The sequence below is a fragment of the Furipterus horrens genome, unplaced genomic scaffold (assembly GCF_987537825.1).
Source record: "Furipterus horrens unplaced genomic scaffold, mFurHor1.1.pri manual_scaffold_1, whole genome shotgun sequence".
NCBI classification, from domain to species: Eukaryota; Metazoa; Chordata; class Mammalia; order Chiroptera; family Furipteridae; genus Furipterus; species Furipterus horrens.
In genome coordinates, this window is record NW_028327171.1 from 62,833,236 (window position 1) to 62,856,223 (window position 22,988).

The 22,988-nt window shown below is 38.8% G+C and overlaps 2 protein-coding genes across 2 annotated transcripts in view; one reads left to right on the top strand and one right to left on the bottom strand.

Moving 5' to 3' along the window:
• Positions 1 to 22,988, top strand: part of MED12L (mediator complex subunit 12L) — a 310,414-nt gene that overhangs the window by 121,791 nt on the left and 165,635 nt on the right. The gene's annotated exons all lie outside the window — the stretch shown is intronic.
• Positions 1,120 to 22,988, bottom strand: part of P2RY14 (purinergic receptor P2Y14) — a 40,083-nt gene continuing 18,214 nt past the window's right edge. Inside the window, exon 2 of the mRNA XM_090275847.1 lies at positions 1,120 to 2,727. Coding sequence (XP_090131973.1) covers positions 1,691 to 2,704 — 1,014 coding nt within the window. The 5' untranslated portion in view covers positions 2,705 to 2,727 and the 3' untranslated portion in view covers positions 1,120 to 1,690. The remainder of the gene's footprint in view (positions 2,728 to 22,988) is intronic.

The following is a 22,988-nucleotide window of genomic DNA, read 5'->3' on the forward strand; positions in this document are numbered from 1 at the left end:
GTACAAAGGCATTACTTGGTGCTACTCATCGTCTCTTTTTTACTTTCATTTTCTCCTGTGGCCCAGTAGGGGCATTTAAAACACCAGCATTTAGCAGTTTGTCCTGGCCACTGGAAATGATGAAGAATGAACATACTTCTTTTGGAAGTATTTTTAGCCAAACAAATACGGCCAGCTTAGTTTTACCTAGCATGTTATCAGTAGGTTGTTGATTTTGTGATTGGACCCAGAGTTGGGATCAGGAATTTACAAGGGTAAAAAGTTTACACATTATATAAAAACTTTCCATTCTCTTTGTCAATTTAAGGTGTGTTTTCTGAGTTTTGCCTAAAATCTGATGAGGTCCTAGAGCATATGGAATACTTATTTTGAAAAGACAGTAGTAAATAGAATTTGAATGTCCTTATTAGCATGTATAATTGAGTGTATTAAAGAAACCAACCACTCCATGTCTTGACTATGAGGAAATCTGGTAATGTTTTTTTCATATCTTGATTATTTAAAAAATTGAGACTATTAAAAATATTTTCTTTATTAATACATATACAGTAAAGAATGACATATATATAAGCATGACTTATAAAAATGTTTGAAAAGAGCATTTGAAAGATGGGCTGAATGTCTTTTAGTCAGTTAATAGCAGAGAAAGAATTGTTTTGGTAACTCATAAGCCGATAAACAAACATTTCATATCTGCACATATCAATTCATTTGTTTTTCATAAAACATATGTAAATTTTTATTTTATGTATCATTTCTCTTATAAACTTAAGGTTTTTAAAATCAAGTCCAGTTGCTTTCTGAAAAAAACAACTGCTTCTGTAACCACTTGAGAAGAATCTGTGTTTCCAGCCTGACAGTGTGTGTGTGTGTCTGTCTGTTTTTTTCCCAGTCATCTTTATTTTTTTTCTTTTGTCATGCGACTGAACAGAGGAAGATGCTGGTGACACATGCCAGAATCCTGCTTCCCTCACTAGAGTACACTTTAAAAAATAGTCTAACACCAGAAATCCAGGCTTATTAAGTGGCTTAACAAGACTCTGTAGAGAATGGACTTCAAATGTATTTTATGTCATTCTCAAAATGCTATAAAAAAAAAAATACATTTTTTTTTTTTTTTTTGGCAAACTACATAATTTATATCTGCTTTCCTTTGAAATGCCATGAGATAATTTAGTAACGGCTTTCTTAAGTGATTTTCTGGGTGTCTGCTTTTTCTCCTTCTTCAAATCAGAGAAAACTTGACTCTTTCACTAAATAGGCATCTAGTCCTTTATCAAACTGTGCCTACTTTTAAGTTGTTCTTTTAATGATTTTGTTGAAAAAATTTCTATAATTAACTAATTTGATTTTTGTATTTAGAGATGGAAGACACACCCTTGTGAATTGTCTTGATTGCTTTCTGTTTTCTTATTTGCTATTTAAAGTTCTACATTAACTGACCAGATCAGTGATTATAAATTTAAATTTTCTATTTTTATATGATTGAAAAATGTATGTGTGATTTTTTTCTTTGGTGTTACACAAAAGCATGGAAACATACATTTTAATTTATTATCATACTAAATTGGATAGTAATGCTCAGAGGTGATGCTTAATGTCAGGGCCATTTTCCGATTTACCCCTCTTATTGGTAACTGAGGATCATACTTGCATCCAGGGCCGTGGCCGTGCCATAGAGGTGTTGGAATCACAGTGTTTCTGTGCTCTCAGGCGCTCTGTGTGCCCTCCTGGTTTTGGAAGTTTCTGAGTCATCTTGAGCTGTTAGTGGGATGTGCAATTTCTTACACAAGATTTCTCTAAATGGCTGGCATAGAAAGAAATAAATAATGGGGTCCAAGCACACGTTGGCAGCCGATAGCAGCAGAGTGAATTCCTTCACATGGCGCAGGATTTCTTTGGACTGGCAGCTGTAGTGAGCTTCCGTCTGGCTCTGCGTATAGAAGATTCTGACAATGTGGTAAGGTGCAAAACAGACAACAAACACTAACATGATGCTGAATATATTACGGCTAGATTTCTTCTTGACTGAAATGGAATTCTTTCTGGACCTAAGGTGGGACTTGAAGATTTTCCTTGTGATAGCAGTGTAGAAAATGATTAACAAAAGAAACACAATCCAGAAGATGCCCACAAAGATGTAGTTTGATGCTTTGTGCCACTTTAGTCCCAGTTTGCTCTTAAGTTCCATGCATTTTATATGTGTGACCTCCTTAACACTCTGGTTGGTGAGGATAATGTTGGGGACAGCGAGAACGAGCATCAGCAGCCACACCATCACTGACAGGAGTTTGCTGTAAGTCACTGACTGGATGAAAGATGTCAGAAGAGGCTTGACGATTTTATAGTATCTGTCGAAGCTGATGAGCCCAAAGAACACGATGCTGACGTACATGTTGACGTAGAAGAGTACTGCGGAGACCCTGCACACGAACACGCCCAGCTGCCAGGGGCCCAGGCCTGAGTCACTGATGATCTTGAAAGGAAACGTCAGGCTCATCAGGAAGTCAGCGACAACAATGCTCTTGAGATAGACGATGAAACTCTTAGAGCTGGGCACGTAAAAGAAGATCCATGCCGATACGCTGTTGAACAGGATCCCCGCGATGAAGACCATGATGTATAGCACGGGAATGACTTGCTGCGTTATGAGGGTGTTTTGGGAGCAGGACTCTGGGGGCTGAATGGTGGTGGAATTCATCATTTTGTCACTCCCAAACAGGACGCCTAGAAAACAATGGGAAATAGTCTCAGAGGGCACTTAAGACCTCCATGTTAATTGCCGAATAATAAAGCAAAAGATAGCGAATATAGTCTAAACCACCACGTTCTTGAAATAAAGTTTTTGTTATATATTAGGCACCCCTCCCACACTCCCCCCACCTTTGGTAAAGGGAAACACAGAGTAGTAGATGATAGGAATGAAGAATGGTAAGGCAGGACAGCATGAGAACTGTGGTTAATGTGGGGAGCAGCATTTCCCTAAAATGACAGTGGTTTCCTGTAAAACTCCAGAGTTCTAGGGATATACTCATTTAACTATAGTCTCAGAAGGTAATAAAACTGTGAAAACAAGGAATCTGTCACATTTTATTCAGAACTTTGTTTACTACAGTACATCAGGTTTAAGAGCTGTTAACTACAATCTTACTCTTTAGAAAGCCTACCCTACATATATTCTGGACATAGCACATACAAGTGTAACTGGTATTTTTAATATGGGATTGGGGGTACTTTTCAAAATTGAGCTTTTCTGTGTTTTTTTTCCCAATTGAAAAACTGACGTGCATTATTTATAAATTAGAAAACAAACACAAACACTGATAAAAGGACATTCTGTATCTGCACCATTCAGTATGGTAGCCACGAGCCACTTGTGGCTGGAGAGCACTTGAACTGTGGCCAGTGCAGATGGAGATGTGATGTAAGTATAAAATGCACACTGAATTTTACAGACTTCATACAAAAAACGAAAGTAATTGACTAAGGGTTAAAATATTACATTTAAAAAATGTAGATGTCAATACATTTCAAAGTACTATGGAGGGTAATTAAGATAATTATATAGTGAAATAGTGAAGAATTTTCAGAAATGTTTGAGAGCCAAATTTTACTCCTTATAGAAACATTATAGAAGCCACTGCATATATAGAAATAGTGAAGCATTTCCCAAAGAGATTTATTGAGAGCCACAGTTCCTTTCCTTGGAGACATCTGTATATAGACATATTTTTCAATCTTGTGACATATACTCTTGAGCTGTAATATGTGTGCATGTAGCCTCATGCCATGGGTTCAGAACTATGTCTTCAGGTTCCTTGAAGGGTTGAGAATCTGAGCATATATGCCATTGAGGTTCTCATCACTGCCTGCCCCTCTTCTCCCTATGAGGTCGACTGAAGGGGCTGGCTGACCCAGGTAAACTTTTAGAGCAGGTGTGCCTTCTGAAATGAAGTGAATACTCAAGGCTTGCTTGATTCGGTTGGCCTGTTTTTAAGCAATTGCAGACAATAGTCTGCCTTTTAGGATGTTAAGGTTTGGGATCTGCTAGTTGGGGGAAGGGGCAAGGGTGTCCCTGTTGCCTGTGCTGCTGTCTGGTTGGATACAGCAGAGGCAAATTAAAGGGATACCCTACATCAGTGGTTCTCAACCTGTGGGTCGCGACCCCTTTGGGGGTCGAGCGACCCTTTCACAGGGGTCACCTAAGACCATCGGAAAACATATAATTACATATTGTTTTTGTGATTAATCACTATGCTTTAATTATGTTCAGTTTGTAACAATGAAAATACATCCTGCATATCAGATATTTACATTATGATTCATAACAGTAGCAAAATTACAGTTATGAAGTAGCAACGAAAATAATTTTATGGTTGGGGGTCACCACAACATGAGGAACTGTATTAAAGGGTCGCGGCATTAGGAAGGTTGAGAACCACTGCCCTACATGATAATAAGGTAAAGGTAAATCAAACAATTGGTAGTAATTTAGCAGCTCTTAGGTATTTTTGCCTTTAGTGGTGGTATTGATGGTAGTGCATTGTGTCCTGTAGGTACACATTTTACTGTGCTTGATCTTAGTGTCAGAGCATGGCACCTTTTTCTACAGTGACAGGTTGAGAGATATGTGAAAAAAGAGCTATCTTAAGGCATCTACAGCAAGTGAGGCCAATTTTATAAGTGGAGACCGAAAATCAGGAATATGTGTTGGATGAAAAACAGGACAAGATTATGAGACATATATCACTCAGACCTTGAAACATTTGCCCATTCTCCCCTCCTTTTCTTTAGTATGGCGATGATTTAATGCCCTGATGAAGGGACCTACTGAAAACTTCAAATCATTTTGCAAATGGAGGAAACGCTGATTTTATACAATAATATAAAAATGAATAAGAACCAAATGAATCAAAAAGAAAACAAAGAATGTCTTGGTGTGGCCCAACAACCCTCCCTTCCCTCCCACAACCTCTCATTTGATTTACTATTTCTAAATTGCTTGCTCCAGCCCATCAAAGATAAAAGACAGGCAAAGGAGGGGGGAGAGGAGAAAAAGGAAAACGTCTTCTGGATGATGATTAACCGAAAAAGGTGGCAGGCCAGTTTGTGGAGGTGTAGCCAGCCCTGCCCAAGATAGTTATTCAGAGATTATATCTGAATTTCTGTAGTGAAAGTGGTCATTACATTAGCCTTGAGCCTTCAGGAATGCAAACATTGCTCCCTAAAGATCTCTATATGAGACAGAACTGTTTAAAGGTACTTGAGAGTATAAGTCCTCAGCTTTTCTTACACAGAACTCTTCTTGTTCCACAAGTACAGGTAAAGGAAAATGAAGTGAAAAGGCATGAAATGTTTTAGTCTCTGTATAACATGGCTTTGGGTCTTTGGTAACTTAATTAACAGTGTGGAATTGGATTTATGAGCCTGTAAAACAGCTGTGTAATAGTATCATATGAATTGCTTTCTTTGAGCTTTTTTGCACAGCTAGAATATCAATGCCAAAGATTCATTCTAGTGTAGATGGTGTGTACACTTGTCTTTTAGTGCAATGTGAGGTCTCAGGATATGCTGCATTAAGTGCTTTCACGCTGTAGAACATTGCATACAACCGTGGGGCTCTCTTTTTGAGCAGAATTTAGTTGATACAGAGCCATTCAAAGGAATGCTCACCCCAGAAATACATTCATCTTAATAAAAGCATGCTGAGTTCATTACTCATCTTCTGAGTAATTACAGTGACCCATTTTTCTCTTCTACATGGACCACCTACCACCATTCTAATTGTGTGCCCTCATTCTGTTTTCTCTGAAAAAGGGAAATGATTCCTCCGTAACATTTTGATGAAATTATGTAAGCTTGTGATACTACTAGTGTTTTTTTTTTAATCACTTTTTTTTTTTGTGGTATGAGGTTTCTTTTCAAAGAAGTAATTTAGCCCAGTGAATACCTGTCATCTTGAAATGAACAAAGTGTTTCTTTACTAATGATCCTGTGTTGTAGAAGAAAATGAGGAATTAATTAAGTTAAATGAACACCAGAATGTTTTTATTGGAGAAGTGTGTATGGTAGCAGTATAATTACTTTTAAAATTTAGCTTGTAAAATTGTGAAATATTGTAACATGTGCATTTATTGATTGAGGGTACACTGGTCTTGGTTGTTAATATTAATGATTGATTTGGTGTGAACTCTTGTGGAAAAGTTACAAACTCTGAGAGTGTTGGGCATGAAGTGTTTTTAGTTATTGGTTTATTTTTTCCCCCTATGGAAGCAGATGCTCAAATCAGTTCATTGAATTACTGAAGTTAACAATTGATCATTTTAGCCAAGAAACCATAGGTGGGATGCTTTTGGTATTTTTTTTAACCATTATACACTATTGCCATCTTGGTTCAGATAATTATTTGTTGTAGAAGAGTGTCCTTGTCCTCTGCATTGTAGAATGTTTAGCAGCATCCCTGGCTTTTAAGTACTACATAGAAGATGTGACACAGTGTATCCAAACATGGCCCAAAGTCCTGTGGGAGACCACATCACCTCTGGGTGCTAACCCCTGGTCCAGTGAGACTGGTGCATGCAGAGAAGACACCTGAAAGCCATATTGTCTGAAAGAAAGAGGATAAGTTTTGCAGAAGGGAGGTTGGATTTGGTTCGGCCTTCATCCAGGTCATCACCTTTCTTTGGCTTTAAACCAGCTCTTCTCAAACTACAGTGTGCATACACATTACCCAGAGATCTTCCTAAAATAAAGTCTCGGATTCCATCCATCTGTAGTTGGCTGTGACACTGATGGTGTTAGCCCAACAACCGGTTTTTGAGTAGCAAGTTTTTTTTGTTTTTGTTTTTCACACCCTTTACACAGTAGAAATTGAATAAGTATTTGGTGAGGAGGGTAAAAAAACTTGTTTTTCTTTGCTGTAGTTGGGACTCCAGGTAGGAAAAAGTTACATTATAGGAGCCTTGGAATTTAGGATCTTTCTTAGAGTTTATTCATTACAGATTTCATCATTATAATTTCATTCTTGTGGTCTCCTGGAAATGTAAATATGTGTTTTATAGAAATCTACTTGAGAACACATGATAAAGAAATTTTATATTTACCTATAATATTCCTAAAAGGCCATGAAGTTCTCTTCAGAAACAAAAACAAAGGGGTTAAGTTCTCTGTGGAGCAACATTACTTGTGGTCCAGGGTGGTACTGAACATGTCCAGGTCAGGATGATGTATTCTAACGTCATGGCAGTGCTTACTCCTGGGGAGGAAGGAGGAGCAAGGGGTCATATAGGGTGTTTGGGCTTCTGCTGTAGTTGTGCTATTTCCTATGTTAAACTGAAATCATTATGGGTAAATAGTACTATCAGTAACACTGGGTGATTGAGTGCATTGGTTTTTACAAACATTAGTTTCTGTACTTTTATTTTTGTATATTTGAAATATTTTATAATTAGAAATAAATGTAAATGGAGATTGGATTGCTTTCAGATCACTCCTTTGTCAGCTCCTACCTATGACAAGCATTTTTCTTCTCGTTCTTTGCTCAGTTCTTAAAACGTGAGCGTCTCATACTTCCTCCTACCTCCTTGTAGATCAAGGTGCCCCAGATCTTTTCATATGAGATAAGTATTTGTTCTCTAGATGATTTTTATAACACTAGGAAATAGTATAGATGTGTGTAATCATTGTGTACATTTCTAAATTAACTGAAGCCATTTTCTTATTATTGCTGGTTTTATCTCCCTTGTCCTAATGTATACCTTTTTCCTTCCCTTTTTGGTGCCAATATGTGATATCCTAGATAGTTTCCAGAGTAGTTAGAATGGGTGGAATAGAAAGGAGATTTATATATAGACTACTTCTTTAGTCTTGTCATGTTCTGTAATATTTTATGTTAATATATATTTTATCTTTAAAAATATTCTATACTATTCAGTCGTATTAATTCTAAGTATGTCATCATGCTCCTGGCTTTTCTTATTCCAATGTTGTTCGGATATTTTAGAATTTCTGGTATTTGTCTCTTGGTCCTGCCTCTCCCCCTGATGTTGTAACTCCTTATGGGTTGGTGAGCATTATCTTTGCTTCTAGGTCAAAGACCTGTGCTAAGAGGAAGTCGTTATAAGCACTCCAGTGTATTTCATAGAAATTACTATTTTTTTTCTCTGCAGCTGACCATCCTCCTTACTTCTCATAAAGCCATTTTCTACTGGGCTCCTTATTAAATTCCCGCAGGGGCTGTCTGATTCCTCTTTCTGGACGGGGCTCTCCCTAGGCTCAGCCAGTGGGAATCTTGCTTTCTCCTTCACATGAGGGATTAAGTCCCTCTTCTCTTCCTTCACTGCCCTGAAGAGTTAATATTTGACCTCACCACACTTCTTACAGGGTGCCAGGGACATCATTTCTAATTTATTGGTCTTTTCTCAGTTGTTTTTGCTCCTGATTTCTCTGCAGCCCTTGATGGGATTGATTTCCGCTGTCCTTAAGGTGCATTGTAGCCTTTGGCTTCTGTGTGTTCCCAATCTTTCTTCCTTTGCCAGGACCTTTTGTTCATTTGCTCACTGAATCTCTCAGAACATGTTTCCCAGGCACTGTGGAAATACATTGGCCACAGAGAACTTTCAGGAAGGCCACAGTCAAGGGTGAGGCTGAACAAAGTAGCACTTTTTAAATAATCCTCATTGGAGGACATGTTTCCAATGATTTTTAGTTGAAGTTGTGGGGGGTGGGATGGAAGTAGAGAGAGAGAGAGAGAGAGAGAGAGAAGAAAAGAACATTGAAACATTGATCAGTTGTCACTCATATGTGCCTCTATCAGAAATAGAACCCACCACCTAGGCATGTGCCCTGATCGGGAATCGAACCTGTAACTTTTTGGTGCACGAATGATGCTCCAACCAACCGGATCACATGACCAGGACCAAAGTGGTACATCTGGGTGCAACAGGGGCTGTCATTGAAGGAGGAGAACCTAGCACCCACCAGTTTCAGGAATGGTGATATCATGTGACTGTGAATGTTGACAAATGGATTGACTTTAGTCAGGCAAAGGGGGGGTGGTGGGAAGGAGAGAGCTTTGGGCAGAGAGAGCTACTAGGTACATGTGCCAGAACACATGAGGTGCCAGCACAGCCATGGCGTGTGAGCTGATGAGTTCTTGGGTAACGTAGAGCCTTGCCAGTGAGTTACTATTGCCACCGTTTTGCAAGTGAGGAAAGTGATGCATAGAATGTTAAGTAACTCACCAAAAACAGATTGGGCAGCTAACACATGATCAGACATTCAGACTTACATCTGTTCACTCTCAGCCAGTTGGGGGTATGTGGGGGCAACATGTTTTGTGCTTGTTTGTGAGCATGAGCATGGACACAGGCCTTTCAGCATTCTTCTGAGGTCTCATCTGTAGGCGTCAGTATTTTTTTTGAGGGAAGACACACTGGTTTGTGTGAATTTGAGAGTATGTATGTCCTGTTTTTGATCAGTGTTTTACGTGTCTGCAAGGTGTGGATTCCTTTGCTTTCTCCAGTAAGCCTCCAGGTGCCACACCATAGAGAACCTCCATTTTATTTGATATTTTCTGAATGCATGACTATGTTTCTGACTATAGATTTCAACTCAACTTTCTGTTTCCTGCACTGATGTCCAAGCAGAGGCGCAGGAGTGTTCATAATGGTGATGAAAACAAGAGACATTAATCCATAAAGGGTGCAGGCCTCTGCTTGTTGCTGCTTCTCACTCTCAATCTGTTTTTCCTTGTAGTAAAAATCAAGATCTGAATTCTTGATTAGGCCTGGCTTGATCCTCCTAACTACTGGCCATTATGGCCCATTGACTTCACCTGCAGTTAGGGTCTAGGTCAGTGACACACATGCTTGAATTTAACTTAAAATTGGATGAATGCTCTGGTTCACATATTTTAATTGAGAAACTGTGCTAAAACGTTCTTACATTAGAAACATCTGCATGCTTTTCTTAAGCTGAATTGCAGACACCTACTAGCTTCCTCTTTCAGCAAAGCATAAACTGAGCTGTCTTGACTGCCCGGCGTCCTTCCTGGGCCCTCCTATTCAGACTCTAAAACCACGAAGATCAAAAATCTAAGTTTTTGCTACAAGCAGGGCCAACCTTTGATTATGTGTGATAATGGCAGTCGGTTAGTATGGGTAACAAGCTGATAATGCCAAAAACCAAGTCTTAAGTTTTAATTCCAACTACTTCCCTTAAAACGCTTTTAGCAGAACTTGTAGCAAAGTGTAAGATGGGCACCTTCAAGAACTTGGATCTGTCTTTACTTCTTGTGGTTGTACAGGTGCATAATGGGTGCTGCGGAAGGAGGGTGAGATGTGGCACCAAACTTTTGGGGCCATGAAAATCGCCACCCATTATTAGCTTCTATACCAGGAGCCGCATCTGGATTTTCAGGATGGTTCTGTGGGGATTTTTTTGTCTACAATTTTTGGTATATCCCAGAGTTTTTCAACCTTCACATTGTTGACATCTTTTTTTTGTTACAGTTCTTTGTGGGTGAACCATCTTGTGCATTTTTCACTCTGTCCACTAGGTGGTGGCAGCACTGCATGATCTGTGACAGCCAAAGGCCCCAGACAATTCTAAATGCTCCCAAGTTTAGAACCAATGGACTAAACGCTTAATGTCAGGTGTCTTTGATATCATATTGATATAGGAAGATAATTCAGCCAGCTGTTTTATTGGTGCTAAGCCTTAACTTCATATTGTGTAACTCAGCAGCAGTAAATAATTCATGTGCTTTAGAATGTGAAGTAAGCTTTCTTACTGCTCTGCTGGAGTAATGGGCAGACAGTGCAGCATAATGTAAAAGGATGTGCGTTGGCTGCAGTGGACTTTGGTTAGACTTGGGCTCAGTTTCTTACTATCTGTGATATGGGATGGTTACTAGGTGCCTCTGTGTTTCAGTTTTTAGATCTCTAAAATGAGGGGGTAGTGGTTGCTATGTCATAAAGGTTCTTGTTTCTGTGAGAATCAAATACCAGGTGCCTGGCAGCGTGTGACTCAGAGGAACACTGGGGAGTCAGTGAGTGACTCAAATGGCAATAGAATCATCAGGCGTCTCTGGGAATCTCCATCTGCCAGCACTTCCCCTGGGTCAGGCCTCACACAGTTTCCCTACTTGCCCGCATTTATTTTAGGCTGATGTTCTTCTGCTGTGTCATTTCAGGGCTGCAGGAGGGTAGTCCGTACTTCTGATGGCCCCCCGATTCCGGTCACAGAAGTGCCACTCGACCATAGGGAGTGCGTGTGAAGTCCACAGTATTTTTATGCTCTTATTCATCAATTCCATGCAAGCCTGCACTTTTGGTGAGAGGCGTGTAAAGCTATGAAACTCCCATCTTCAGAGTTTGGGGAACTGATTTCTTTCTCTGTCTGGAATTAGATTGAGCCATTTGGATGTCTGTTTTTCCAGCCTGTTCTTCTGCAGCATTGTTTTGAAGTACATGTTCTATTCCCTGGGGCCAGGCAAGGAAATGAATCTCTGACCTCTTTTTCCACACTAAGATGGTGTTTGCATTTCTCAATTAAGCATGCAGTACTCAGATCTCCAGATCTTGAGGCTTAGAGCATTAATGCATGTCCCTTTTTATGGAAATAGCGAAGATTTTCATTTTTGAGAAGCCAAAAGCTTTAACTACTTAGCTAAATATCAACCACCTGTATATTTGTTTTAGATTCAGGCTTACATAGCCAAAGGAAGAATATACATATTCAGGCAGAGAAATGATTCTCATACACTTGAAAACCTAAAGTTTTTTGTGCTTCCTACCTGTTGAAAGACTCAGTAACCTTTGGTTTTGATACAGTGCTATGACAATAACTTAAAAATAAATTTGTATCTTATTAGACACAGCATGTGACAACAAAGCAAGTGTGTTCCTTTAAAATGAATAGGATCTAAATGCGAATAATTATTTTTGTGCAGCTTAAAAATGGTGCTCAGAGTGCATATAAAATGAAAGACTTCTACTTCCTAAGAATCCTGAGCCCACAGATCGGGACGCATTGCTAAATGTCCATGTCCTTGTTAGACCATTGCATTTGACACGGGCCGTATGCAGACTTTTTTTCGCTTAATACAGTCGGCCCTTTGTATCCATGGGTTCAGTCAGCTGTGGGTGGAAAACAGTATTTTCACATTCCCGACCATGGATATCCAACCATGGATGTAAAACACTGTTTCTGATCTGTAATTGGTTGAATCCCCGATGCAAAAGGCCAACTGTAGTTATTGGGGAGTCCCAGGTTGTTTACAGATGTTAACTCTGTGGGGGTTGGCACCCCTAACCCCCATGGTGTTCAAGAGTTGACTGTATTTCACTTTTCCAATGGATTTCAATATGAGTTAGTCAGGTGTGTTATTAGAAAGTCCACTTAGTTCTTGCTGTGGCCTGTGGGAGCTAGAGACGCCATTTCATTATTGCTTCATGCCTGACGTCTGTCTGTAAAACCTGAGAAGGACCAGCACGTCTTTACATCTACGCCAGGCGTCGCGGAGCCGTGCTTACCACTTGCTTGGACCAGGGCTGGTTTTGTTTCGCTCCATGCTTTCTTCCCCCTTCTTTTGTCTCCTCCTTCTTCTCCTTCTTCTTCCTCTTCTTTTTAAATGTAGCCTACACCAACTTCTTTCTAATCTTTTTCTTACATCATTGCTTTTCTTTTTTGTATTTGCAGTATCTCTCTTTCCAGAGGCTGTTTTCCTTCCAAGTGTAAACCTGCACAAGTCCTTAATAAAACAGTAAAAATCTGTAGGTCTACAAGTTGTGACAATTCAGTATCTATAAAGTTGCTCAAGCCCTTTCCATCCTTAAATAACAAAAGTAAAAACCCTCTGTTGATGGAGAAGTAGTGATTTCCAGTATCAATGTGCTCATCTTGTTTGTAAGAACCACTCTCCACGAAAAGGAACCAGGGATCCTTGGAGAGGGAACTGATTTGAAATCAGGCACAGGGCAAGTGCAAGGTGAGTTGAGGTACCTTGTTAGCTGGGGTGGGGTTGGGGGGAGTACTGAAGACCAATGGGGAAATGTAAAAAAAAAAAGGACTTGTAGGCATTTCTAAATTTGACAATTTGGATATCCACAAGAATGACAGGGATAGAAGAAAATGCTTTGAAAAACAAACCAAATTCAGGATGTTGATAGTGATATTAAAAACACGGATTTAAAAGGGGGAGGGTGAAATGGGGGAAGTTCCTCTTTACTGAGGAAAGCCAGCTAGAAAATGCAGAAGGGATGCGAGCATCAGACAGTCATGTTTTACAGTCTCAGTGCAGTAACTGGTTAAGGCAACATTCTCCCGCGAAAAAGCCATTTGGTGAAAAATTGTGGGAGAACAGAATATACCAGTAGAAAAGGATCACTCCCAGATCATTTATAATAATAAAGAAAAAATTATACCATTTTGGCAGGGATATCTAATGATCAAACTTATCAGAAATGAGATAACTTGGCATTTTGTGCCTCCTGATATGATTCAATTAGATGTACACAATGTGCCCTCTCAAAAAGCTAATTATGGTTCAGCAATTGGATAGATTCAGATTATGAACTATTCTATAGGACAAACAGCCCAGACTTTAAAACATCAAGTTCGTGAAAAGCAAATAAACGTGATGGGGTGGGAGGGAGCAGTTCTAGATCAAAAGAGGCCAAAGAGAAGTAATGAAATAATATGAGCTGGGATTGGTGATTGGGGGAAATAGAGGATAAAACTACAGAAATGGCTTTGGGGTAGTTGTCTAAATTTGAATTCAGACTCCATACTCGATAGTAGTCATGAATTAATCTTAATCTTTCTAGGTATGATAATAGTGTGGTTAAGCAGAGACTATTCTTATTCTTCAGCAATGTATATGAAAGTATTTAGGAAGGAAGGGTCATTATGGTCTGCAACTTATATTCAAAATGGTTCAGTAAAAGGAAGTATATGTGTGTACATATACTTGTATAGACATGTACTTTTTTGCTGATGTACAGTATTATGCATACATACATATTTACACACATATGTATGTATTATGTGTTGGTTTTGAGGGAACGGTCCTGAGGTCAGTGTCTGACACACAGCAAATGCATAAACTGTCTCTCAGGCTTCTGCTAGCCTCCTTATCTTTTCTTCATCACCTTCCAGAGGTAACCCTGTCCTGAATTTGGGTTTTGCATTTTCTCCCTTTTAAAACAAGTGGTTTTAAAAAGTACTCCCCTGAGAATATGTTTTTAATTGATTTTAGAGAGAGAGGAAGGAAGAGACATCCATGTGAGAGAGAAACATCAATTGGTTGCCTCCCATATATGCCCCCACTGGGGACTGAACCCACTACCTCAGTATGTGCCCTGACTAGGAATTGAACCTGTGACTATTTGGTGCATAGGACGATCCTCCAACCAACTAGCCACTCCACCAGGGCTAAAACAAATGATTTTAATCAATATGCACATATACTCCATTGTAAGAATTGCTCATGCTGCATGTAGTTTTCCAGGACTTTTTAAAAATTCCCTGTTCAGCATTCTGTTTCTAAAGGTTATCACTTTGTAAAAGGCATTGGCAATATTTAGAAAAGATGAATATTTACTAACCCTGTAGCTGAGTATTTTGATTTCTAGGTATATGCCCTAGAAAATTCTTAACAAAAGCATACCAAGTAACATGTACAAAAATGCTCAGAGAAACAATGTAATAGCAAATATGTGGAAATGGCTCAAATGATTATTGACAGGAGAAAAGATTATTTATTTAGCAATGAAAATGAATGAACTATTGTTGTGCACTTTTAAATCCTCATGTAGTCCCGATAAGATAGAAGTAATCCCATTTTAAAGTTGAGGAAACTGAAGTCTAAAGAGCTTGAACAAATCGTCCAAGATTTCACAATTAGTACACTATAGAACTGAGATTTGAATGCAGGTCAGTGTCATTCTAAAGCCTTCTCTCCTAGAGATGTTGCTTCTTGTTGAAAAGACATGTATAGAGAGGAACTTTGTATTTTCATCTAACCCAGCAGTTTTATAAATTTCTAAGGGATGACCTAAAACTTCTTTATTTTATACATGAAGAAAGCAGATGAAGGTGCTTAGTGGCTTGGGCCAGTTTCTGAGGTGATGATCGGAGCACCTGTGACTGGAACCCAGTTCTTCCAAGCCCTCATTGGCCGCAGAGTCTAACTTGTACGTTCTTCCTGTGGTTTCATGCTTCCCCTCTAGTAGGTGGCGGAGAGGCCTGACAGATAGCAGGTCGGCGTAACTTGGACTGTCATTGCTCCTACTCCACATTCCTCATCCAGGTGGAGAGCCCTGTCCTCAGCTGGGTGACTCTTTTACCTATAATATGAAGCTCTCCAGCCTGTAGCAGCAAAAGTGCCAAGGAGCTTTCTTTTATCTCTTGAATGTCACTGACATGATTAAGCAGTGGAAAAAGTCAAGTGTGTTTGTGTGTATGGGGTGGGGGATGTGGAGAAGGCAAAACAACAGATGTTTGTGTGTAAGGGGTGGGGGATGTGGAGAAGGCAAAGCAGCAGATGTTTGTGTCTTTGGCAAATGAACCCATATTTGTTGTAAATGTAGATTATTGTTTTACTTAGCTATTTTGGCCCAGTGGAACAAAAAAATGGAAATAAGACCAAAAGCTTACCTACCTAGCTGTCCCCTTGAGCTTTTCCTTGTCTGTCCTCCAGCACTGGCAAAGTACTGAGCAGGTACTTTCTCTGTCCCAATAAATCACAGAAGGCTTCTGGCCCTTTGTAAACTGGTGAGGGCTCTTGACAAGAAGCTGCACGCATGACCAACTTGAGTTTTGCCAAGCACTGCATGGGAATAGCAGGAATACCCAAGTGAATGTGCTTTTGTAACATCACCATGGTGATGTTGAAACCCAGATCTATAAAGATCTAAAACACACTTAGGAGGGTAGAGGTACTTAGAGCCTGGCCTCTGTCTGTGGTTGTCTGTCTCTCGCATCTTAGTGTGGCTGTCTCATATGAGTCTGTTAAAACGTCACCTTCTCGGGGAGGCCTGCCCTGTTCACGGCATCTGACAGCCAAGCCCTTTCCTTCCCAGCCCCTCCCACCCCCTCACTACGTTTTTGTTTTCTTTATAGCTGTATCCATTATTTAAAATAATATTTATTTTTAAACTTATTTCCTCCATCACCACCCCCTCCCCACTTTTATGCCTGACATATGGTAGAAGTTCAATAGATATTTATTAAATTGATGAATGAACCTCTTTGTGCACCTTTGTTCAAGGTAAGGACTTGGTTTACTTAAGTGTCAAATGATGAGTCTGTTCAGGACTTAACGAGTTTTACAATTTCTGTGTGTACAGTAGGTTAAAATGTATAGATATCTTTTTAAGTTTTTGGTGCATTAAATTGGATTAACCATGATCTTTGACTTGTGACATTCTTATCATGCAAAGTTAATGCAAGGTTGACTTAAAAATTATTTTATTATTTTTAATCAAATTAACAATGTTCTTCAAACTCTATAACCAAAATAAAAGCTAGTTAGTGGGTAGAGTCATCTAGTATACTCTTGTATCTGCAACTTGTGTTTATGAATAAATCACAGTTTTTATTGGACACATTCATCTCCTCAGGTCAGAGACAGGATGGAGGAGGTGAAAAGGCACTAGCTTTGGAGTCAGGTGACTTTTTCCCTGAAGGCTATCCTTGGCCTTTATTAGCTGTGTTATCTTGTTCGAGTCACTGATTTCTGGACCCTAGTTTTCTAATCTGTAAAATAAAGCCAATAATAGAAGGTCTTTCTTAATGTGATTTGGATGCTGGAACCTCCCATTTCTGATAACAGTCTTCGTGCAAAGTCTTTAAAAGCAGAGGGCTGTTCTTATGGGGAATACTAGAAAGCCTGGATACGGCTGTTACATAACAATTATGTAAGTCATCATTATTGGTGTTCTCCTTACCCCTTGACTTCTGAGGCTGCCTTTTGAGACTGACTTTTTTTATTAAGTTGACTCATGAAATTGCTTATATTTGACTTTTTTTATCTACAAAATGGCAGTTTTATATGGTTAATGCTAATACATTTAATAGTTATTAGTAAAATTACACATGAATGGTTAAAAAAAATTATATATTGTAGCAAAGGGCATATGGCAAAAAGCGAGCCTAGATCTTGGCTATGTTTACCAGAACAAAGTTTTACTCTGATGTTCTTTTCAGGCTATCCTGATGACACATGCTGATCTCTAGCAGCCAGTGAAATGTTTTGTGTTGAAGAAGCACTAAAGGCAATGAAGTATATATTTTTTAGAATTGGTGGGACTGTCGTGGAGAGTTGGTTAGAATGGGAAGGAATGCTGAAAATACTAGCCTGTTCATTTTAATTATGTTAAGTGTGTGCTCTCTATATATACCTATTCAAATGTCCGTATGTCTGTATGTCTGTTTAGAGAGAGAGATTTTCTCCTGCTTTCTTTAAGTGGGGAAAACTATCAAGAAAGTTAGTAGGTATAAAAACGAGTTAGAGAAAGGACTTAAGAGGTTGCAGTTTCTCCATGTAAGGAGTCATTTGGTAAGAAGAGTTGGAGCTTTACAAAAATACTAAATGTAGTGGTTATAAAAAATTTTCACGGCAGAGGGTGAGGTGCATCTGATGGGTAAATTATTTTCTAAAACGCTGTCCTCCTTCACTTGTAGCATTCTTACAATTTTGGGGGGAAATGGGGTTCTTTAGAAAAATATTTTTTATTTTGGATGGAAAATAAACAAGTGGATTCTAAGCACATTAAATTTTAAGATTACCCACTAGTCTAGATTTTATGGAATTTACTATACGGTTTCTAGAAAACAAACAATAGAATAAGTTCCACAAATTATGTTTTTTATCCTTGCCATCCACAGATTAAAACTAAAAAGCTATCAATATTTGCTATTTAAATAAATGTTTTGAAATCTCAGAGGAAGAAATCAGAAGCTAATCAAGAGCATGGAAATTAAAACCTAAGACATTAACGGAAGCTAAAAGAGCAACTATGAGGCTTATTTAGTTCCTGTTTCTTTTCTTTGAAAATCAATTGTGACTCACCATTAAATCCACACCAGGAGCCCAGGCAGTTAGCGATTCAGAGAAGAAGATTTTAAATGCTTCTTTGTATGAAGTATTTCACCTTTGGTTTTAGTTTTCTGTGAGGTTGTGGTCTTTTGTGCGCTTAAACCAAACCTTCTGTGTTTCTCTTTCTTTTCTTTTCTTTCTTTCTTTTTCTTTCTTTCTCTCTTTCTCTTTCTTTCTTTCTTTTTTTACTCTAGCATTTTAGTTTTTTATTGGACTCCCTCAGCTTTGAGGATTACATCATATCCCAGCTGTATCGGTGCTCCTTATCATATCCAAAACTCATTTTAACTCATTGGTCACATGCACACAACACTGTCTTATATTTTATAAGCAAAAAGTTTACAATTTTTTGAAAGTAAGAACTTTCTAAAGCCTAATATACCAGCCCATGGAAGAACAGCCTGCTTTTTGCAATTAAAAATAACATTTACAGAAGAAAGTTAATTTAGTCTTTGAACTTGGAAAAGTTTAATCTCACTTATAAATCTGTCACTTGTCATTCCATCCATTAAACAAAATTTAGTATATTAAAAGCACAGAAAGCCATTTTACACTGAAATCACAAATGTTCTTTAAATATACTTTGCATTGGATGGACTTTTCTTACTTACCAATTTTTCAAGCCTCTTATGGTCTCTTGTAGGCAAGATTGGATCAGCAGCTGAGTATAACATCTGATGTTGAGGGAAATAATTATACTTTGCTTTCTGCCTGGGCTACTTGTGTTGACCAGTGGAAATAGTGCATTAGCTCTCAAACCAAAACATTTAAAGTACTGTATGAAATGTTGACATTGTGCCAATGATTTGAATGTCAAGTACTAGAGATGTCCAGTTCTGCGATGTGCTTGCATAAGTTGAATCTGATTTGTGCTTAGGGTTACAAAATATTGAGGTCTTAACCAAACAGCAACTGGGATGAAACTAGGTACAGAGAGGAGGAGACAGTGACCCCCAAGTGAGAGCTCCAGCCGGCAGGAGGCAGGAGGCTGGATCTTTCCCATGCCTAGCTGTGACCTCTTCCTGTGAAGCTGTTGTAAGAATAGCTTCTGTATTTATTGGGAAGTTTTTTTAAGTTGTAATTCACATGGCTTCAACTAATTCCTTGAAACGTGTTGGAAACCTAAAAAATATTTGAGAATAAAACGGACTAGAACATTTCTCATTTCAGGACCAGGGAAAGAGGGAGTAGGCTGTGCAAGTAGGTGTTCACCTGAGAGTCTTGATCAGCAATAGGCAAGGTAACTATATCAAAAGAAAGGAAAGATCATAAGGACCCTAAGGCTGTTTAGGGTGGACTTGGTGCCTGATGGTGCCTGGTCTATTCTAACTTTGGTTCTGACATATTCCCCTTGAATTGATGCTGTTGGGTCTCCTAATCTTTCTTCAGGGAACCCTTTCCTCTTAAATCAGCACCCTGTTTGATCCCAATTTCTGGATGGTGATGACGATTAGTATTATTATTTTATCCTCACCTGAGGACATTTTTTCATTGCTTCTTAAAGAGGAAGGTAGAGAGAGAAACACTGATGTGAGAGAGAAACATCGATCAGTTGCCTCCTATATGAGCCCCCACCAGGGATCAAACCTGCAACCTGGGAATGTGCTCCAACTGGGAATCAAACCGGCAACCTTTTGGTTATGGGACGATGCTCCAACCGAGCCACGCTGGCCAGGGATAGATTATTTTTTTATTTAACAAGTTGTTGCCAGGACTCTGTACTTTTACATGGCACTCAATCAATGAAATCATAATTCTTCTCTCAGGAGGAAGGGCCCAGGTCTCCTATATTCTGTTTACTTTGAAGTTATCCAGTTTTTGGCCTATATCATCACCTTTACTTGTTTTACCTGTTTATCTTCCTTTGTATTGGACTAGCATGCTCCTTGTCAATCATGCTTATTATCATTATCAAACAAAATAAAACAAAACCCCTCAAAACTTCCCCTTGACCATGAGTTCCCCTTGTTTGGTACTATTTGTCTACCAATTGTCCAAGCTATATCCATTAAATTCCCCTTCAGCATCTCATCCCCTCCTGTTCAGTCAGTTACCAAAACCTGATGATATTTTTTGACATCTCAATATTCCTTGTCAATGATTCCCTCCAAAACCAAGGGCATTTTCTGCCTGTATTCCCTGCCTCCGGTCTATTCCTCACCTGCAACATCTGCCCTCCCGTCACCCACAGGAGGGATCCCTGTAAAATACAAGCATGACCATGTCTTTTTTTGTGGGTCCTTCCTTGTCTCTTACAACATAAGTTTGTGCTGTTACATCTGGCTGACCTGGACTCTCTGGAATAATTCTCTCCTTCTTTCATTTGATTTATCCTGAATTTTAGCTCCATTTCTGGAACTTTAGAAATGGAGCTAAAATCCACATACATCTGCTCTAGTTATATCTGATTTTGTTTTATAGGGTCATCTTAGAAAGTAAATGTTTAGCATCGACCTTAGCCAAAATATCCTTGAATGACAGATTTTATGCATTTCTTTATCTAATCAACCAAGTAATATTTCTTAGTCACTTTCTGTATGTAGATGTCCTAGGAGCCTGGGGCCTGAGATGTGGCCTGAGGTGTAGAACCTGTGTTTGGGAATTGTTTGCCCTTGTTTCTCTTAGCTGCATGGAGCTTTTGAAGGCCAGGGGCAATTTTTAATCTTCAATATCTGCCTCTTTTACTCAGGTGATTAAAATAATACAAAAGTAAATATATATTGATTTCTTGCTTTTTTCTCTTCCTTCCAAGTTTTACTTACACCACTTGGTTTCTTTTATAAGTGAGACTTATAAACGTTGATAAAGGCCGTAGTAAAAGTTAAGTGCTTACTTTTATTTTGGGAAGCTTGCGCGATCCCTGATAAAAAATAAACTGTCTTTCATAAATATTCAGTTTGATATGCAGGAATAGGTTTGTTTGTTTGTAATCCAGTAACTGTTACAACCAGCTCAGATACAAAGAAACCGTAAGTCAAATGTGTATATTTTAATCAAAACCAGTACTTGGCACTGTGCAGATCAAACTAGGTTCAATTCCATTGGCTTAAATAATGATGGCAATTTTGAAAGTAGTGAATATCATACAAGAATGCCAAAGAAAAAGTATTTTTTAAAGGAACTTGTATGTTTATAATGGGGCTCCACTTTGTAAGCTGAAGGGAGAACTGGAGGTACCTGAAACTCAAATCTCTGTGTCTTATGTGTTCAACACTTTGGGGGCTTTTAAAGAAAAAGTATTGACAGAATCCACAGGCACAAAGCTAAGAATGTGTGGAAACCTGCGGGCACAACAAGAATCCCTAATTATGAGATAAATATCAGTGCCTGGCATTTAAGAGTCTGTCCAAAGCAAAACAGGCTGGTTTGAACACGAAAGGTATATTCCTATAAATTAGATAATTTAAGAGCGCCCCCCCCCACCACCCATATTGAAGTTGATTATGTCTGTAGTTTTGCACTGTGCCAGAAATCCCTAAACTAACTCCCGGCCCTGCGCGCCCTCTCCCAGCTGAAGTGGGGCAACACTAGCATGGGGTATGCTGTTTGATGTGGTTGAGACCACATTCCATTTCCAAACACACCATCTATTCTCTCACTTCTGGCCTTTATCAGGTTGTTTTCTTTTCTATCTCTACCTGTTGACCTCTTGTGCACCCCTTAGAACCCAGCAAGGACTCATTGTTGATGGTGCTTTTTCTTACCTTCCCACTAAACCTGAATGGACTGTTTCCTCCTCTCTTGAATACCTATAGCGCTTGCTTTAAATTCTCATTAGGCCTCAGATACTAAACTGCAACATAGATGGTAATGGCTCTCTCTCCTGGTTTGCAGGGATAGCGGGTCTTTTGTTGATATTCCCCAGTTCTGTTATTCATGTAGTCACTTGGTGTGTTGGACAGGCAGGCAAGTGATTTCCTGGACTTGGCACACTACCATTTCGCTTAGCAATCCATGGGCACCCCGTCAAGAAGGTCATTGTGTTTAATAAATGAGGACCTCCACTATATTTTTAGCCCAAGATATTTAGACATCTTTTTAATTTTGATATCTTTGTGTTAGTAATTCAAGTTAAACTAATTTAAAATTTTTATCAAAGTCATGCACTTATGTCATTTAAGAAATCAAACCATTGTATAAAACTTATAATGAAAAATAATAGTCCCTGCCTTTTTCCTGTGCTCCAGTGGCCACCTCTTTCACTTCTGAGCTATTATTTTTGGGTATCAACCCCTGTAGTCCTACAAAACTGACATTTCTTGGCTTTCAAAAGTATCTATTGACTTTTTGTGTGGAAGACGAAAATTTAACTCCCTTACCCTCCATACTTCTCTTCACCTAGATAATTATGCCTGCCATTTTTGGATAAGTCAGTATCCTTTGTTTATTTAATTAGAGTTGTGTAAATATTATTTATAGCCAAGGCTTATCACTTGTATTGAAAGGGATTGCAATTCCCTGGCCTCTTTTAGACACCAGCAGAATCTGTGCCCCCTTGGTCTAATGAAGAAAGGCTTACCTCTGGGTCCAGGCTGCCCATTTTCCCATTTATAGTTAGTTAAGATATGTAAATGTGCTATATAAATATTAACTCTTATTATCACTTAAGTATTATAATTTGAGCCAAGCCTCATTAATTAGTTCTTAACTGTATGTCTATGAGTACGCTTTTGTCAACAGCTGTGTTTAGAGAAATATATAAAGTCTGGGTGTATGTTTATGTATAGAAACTTGCTAGCATCAGGCAGGGGAAATGTTTGCTTATAAATTCTTATTAATAATTTTCTTTTATGTTTCATTGTAGGGCCCTTTTGGTTATCAGTTTTTGGTATTTTGCTTTTGGCAGCTTGCAATTATTGCTGTCTTGGAAGAGTCACATATACAC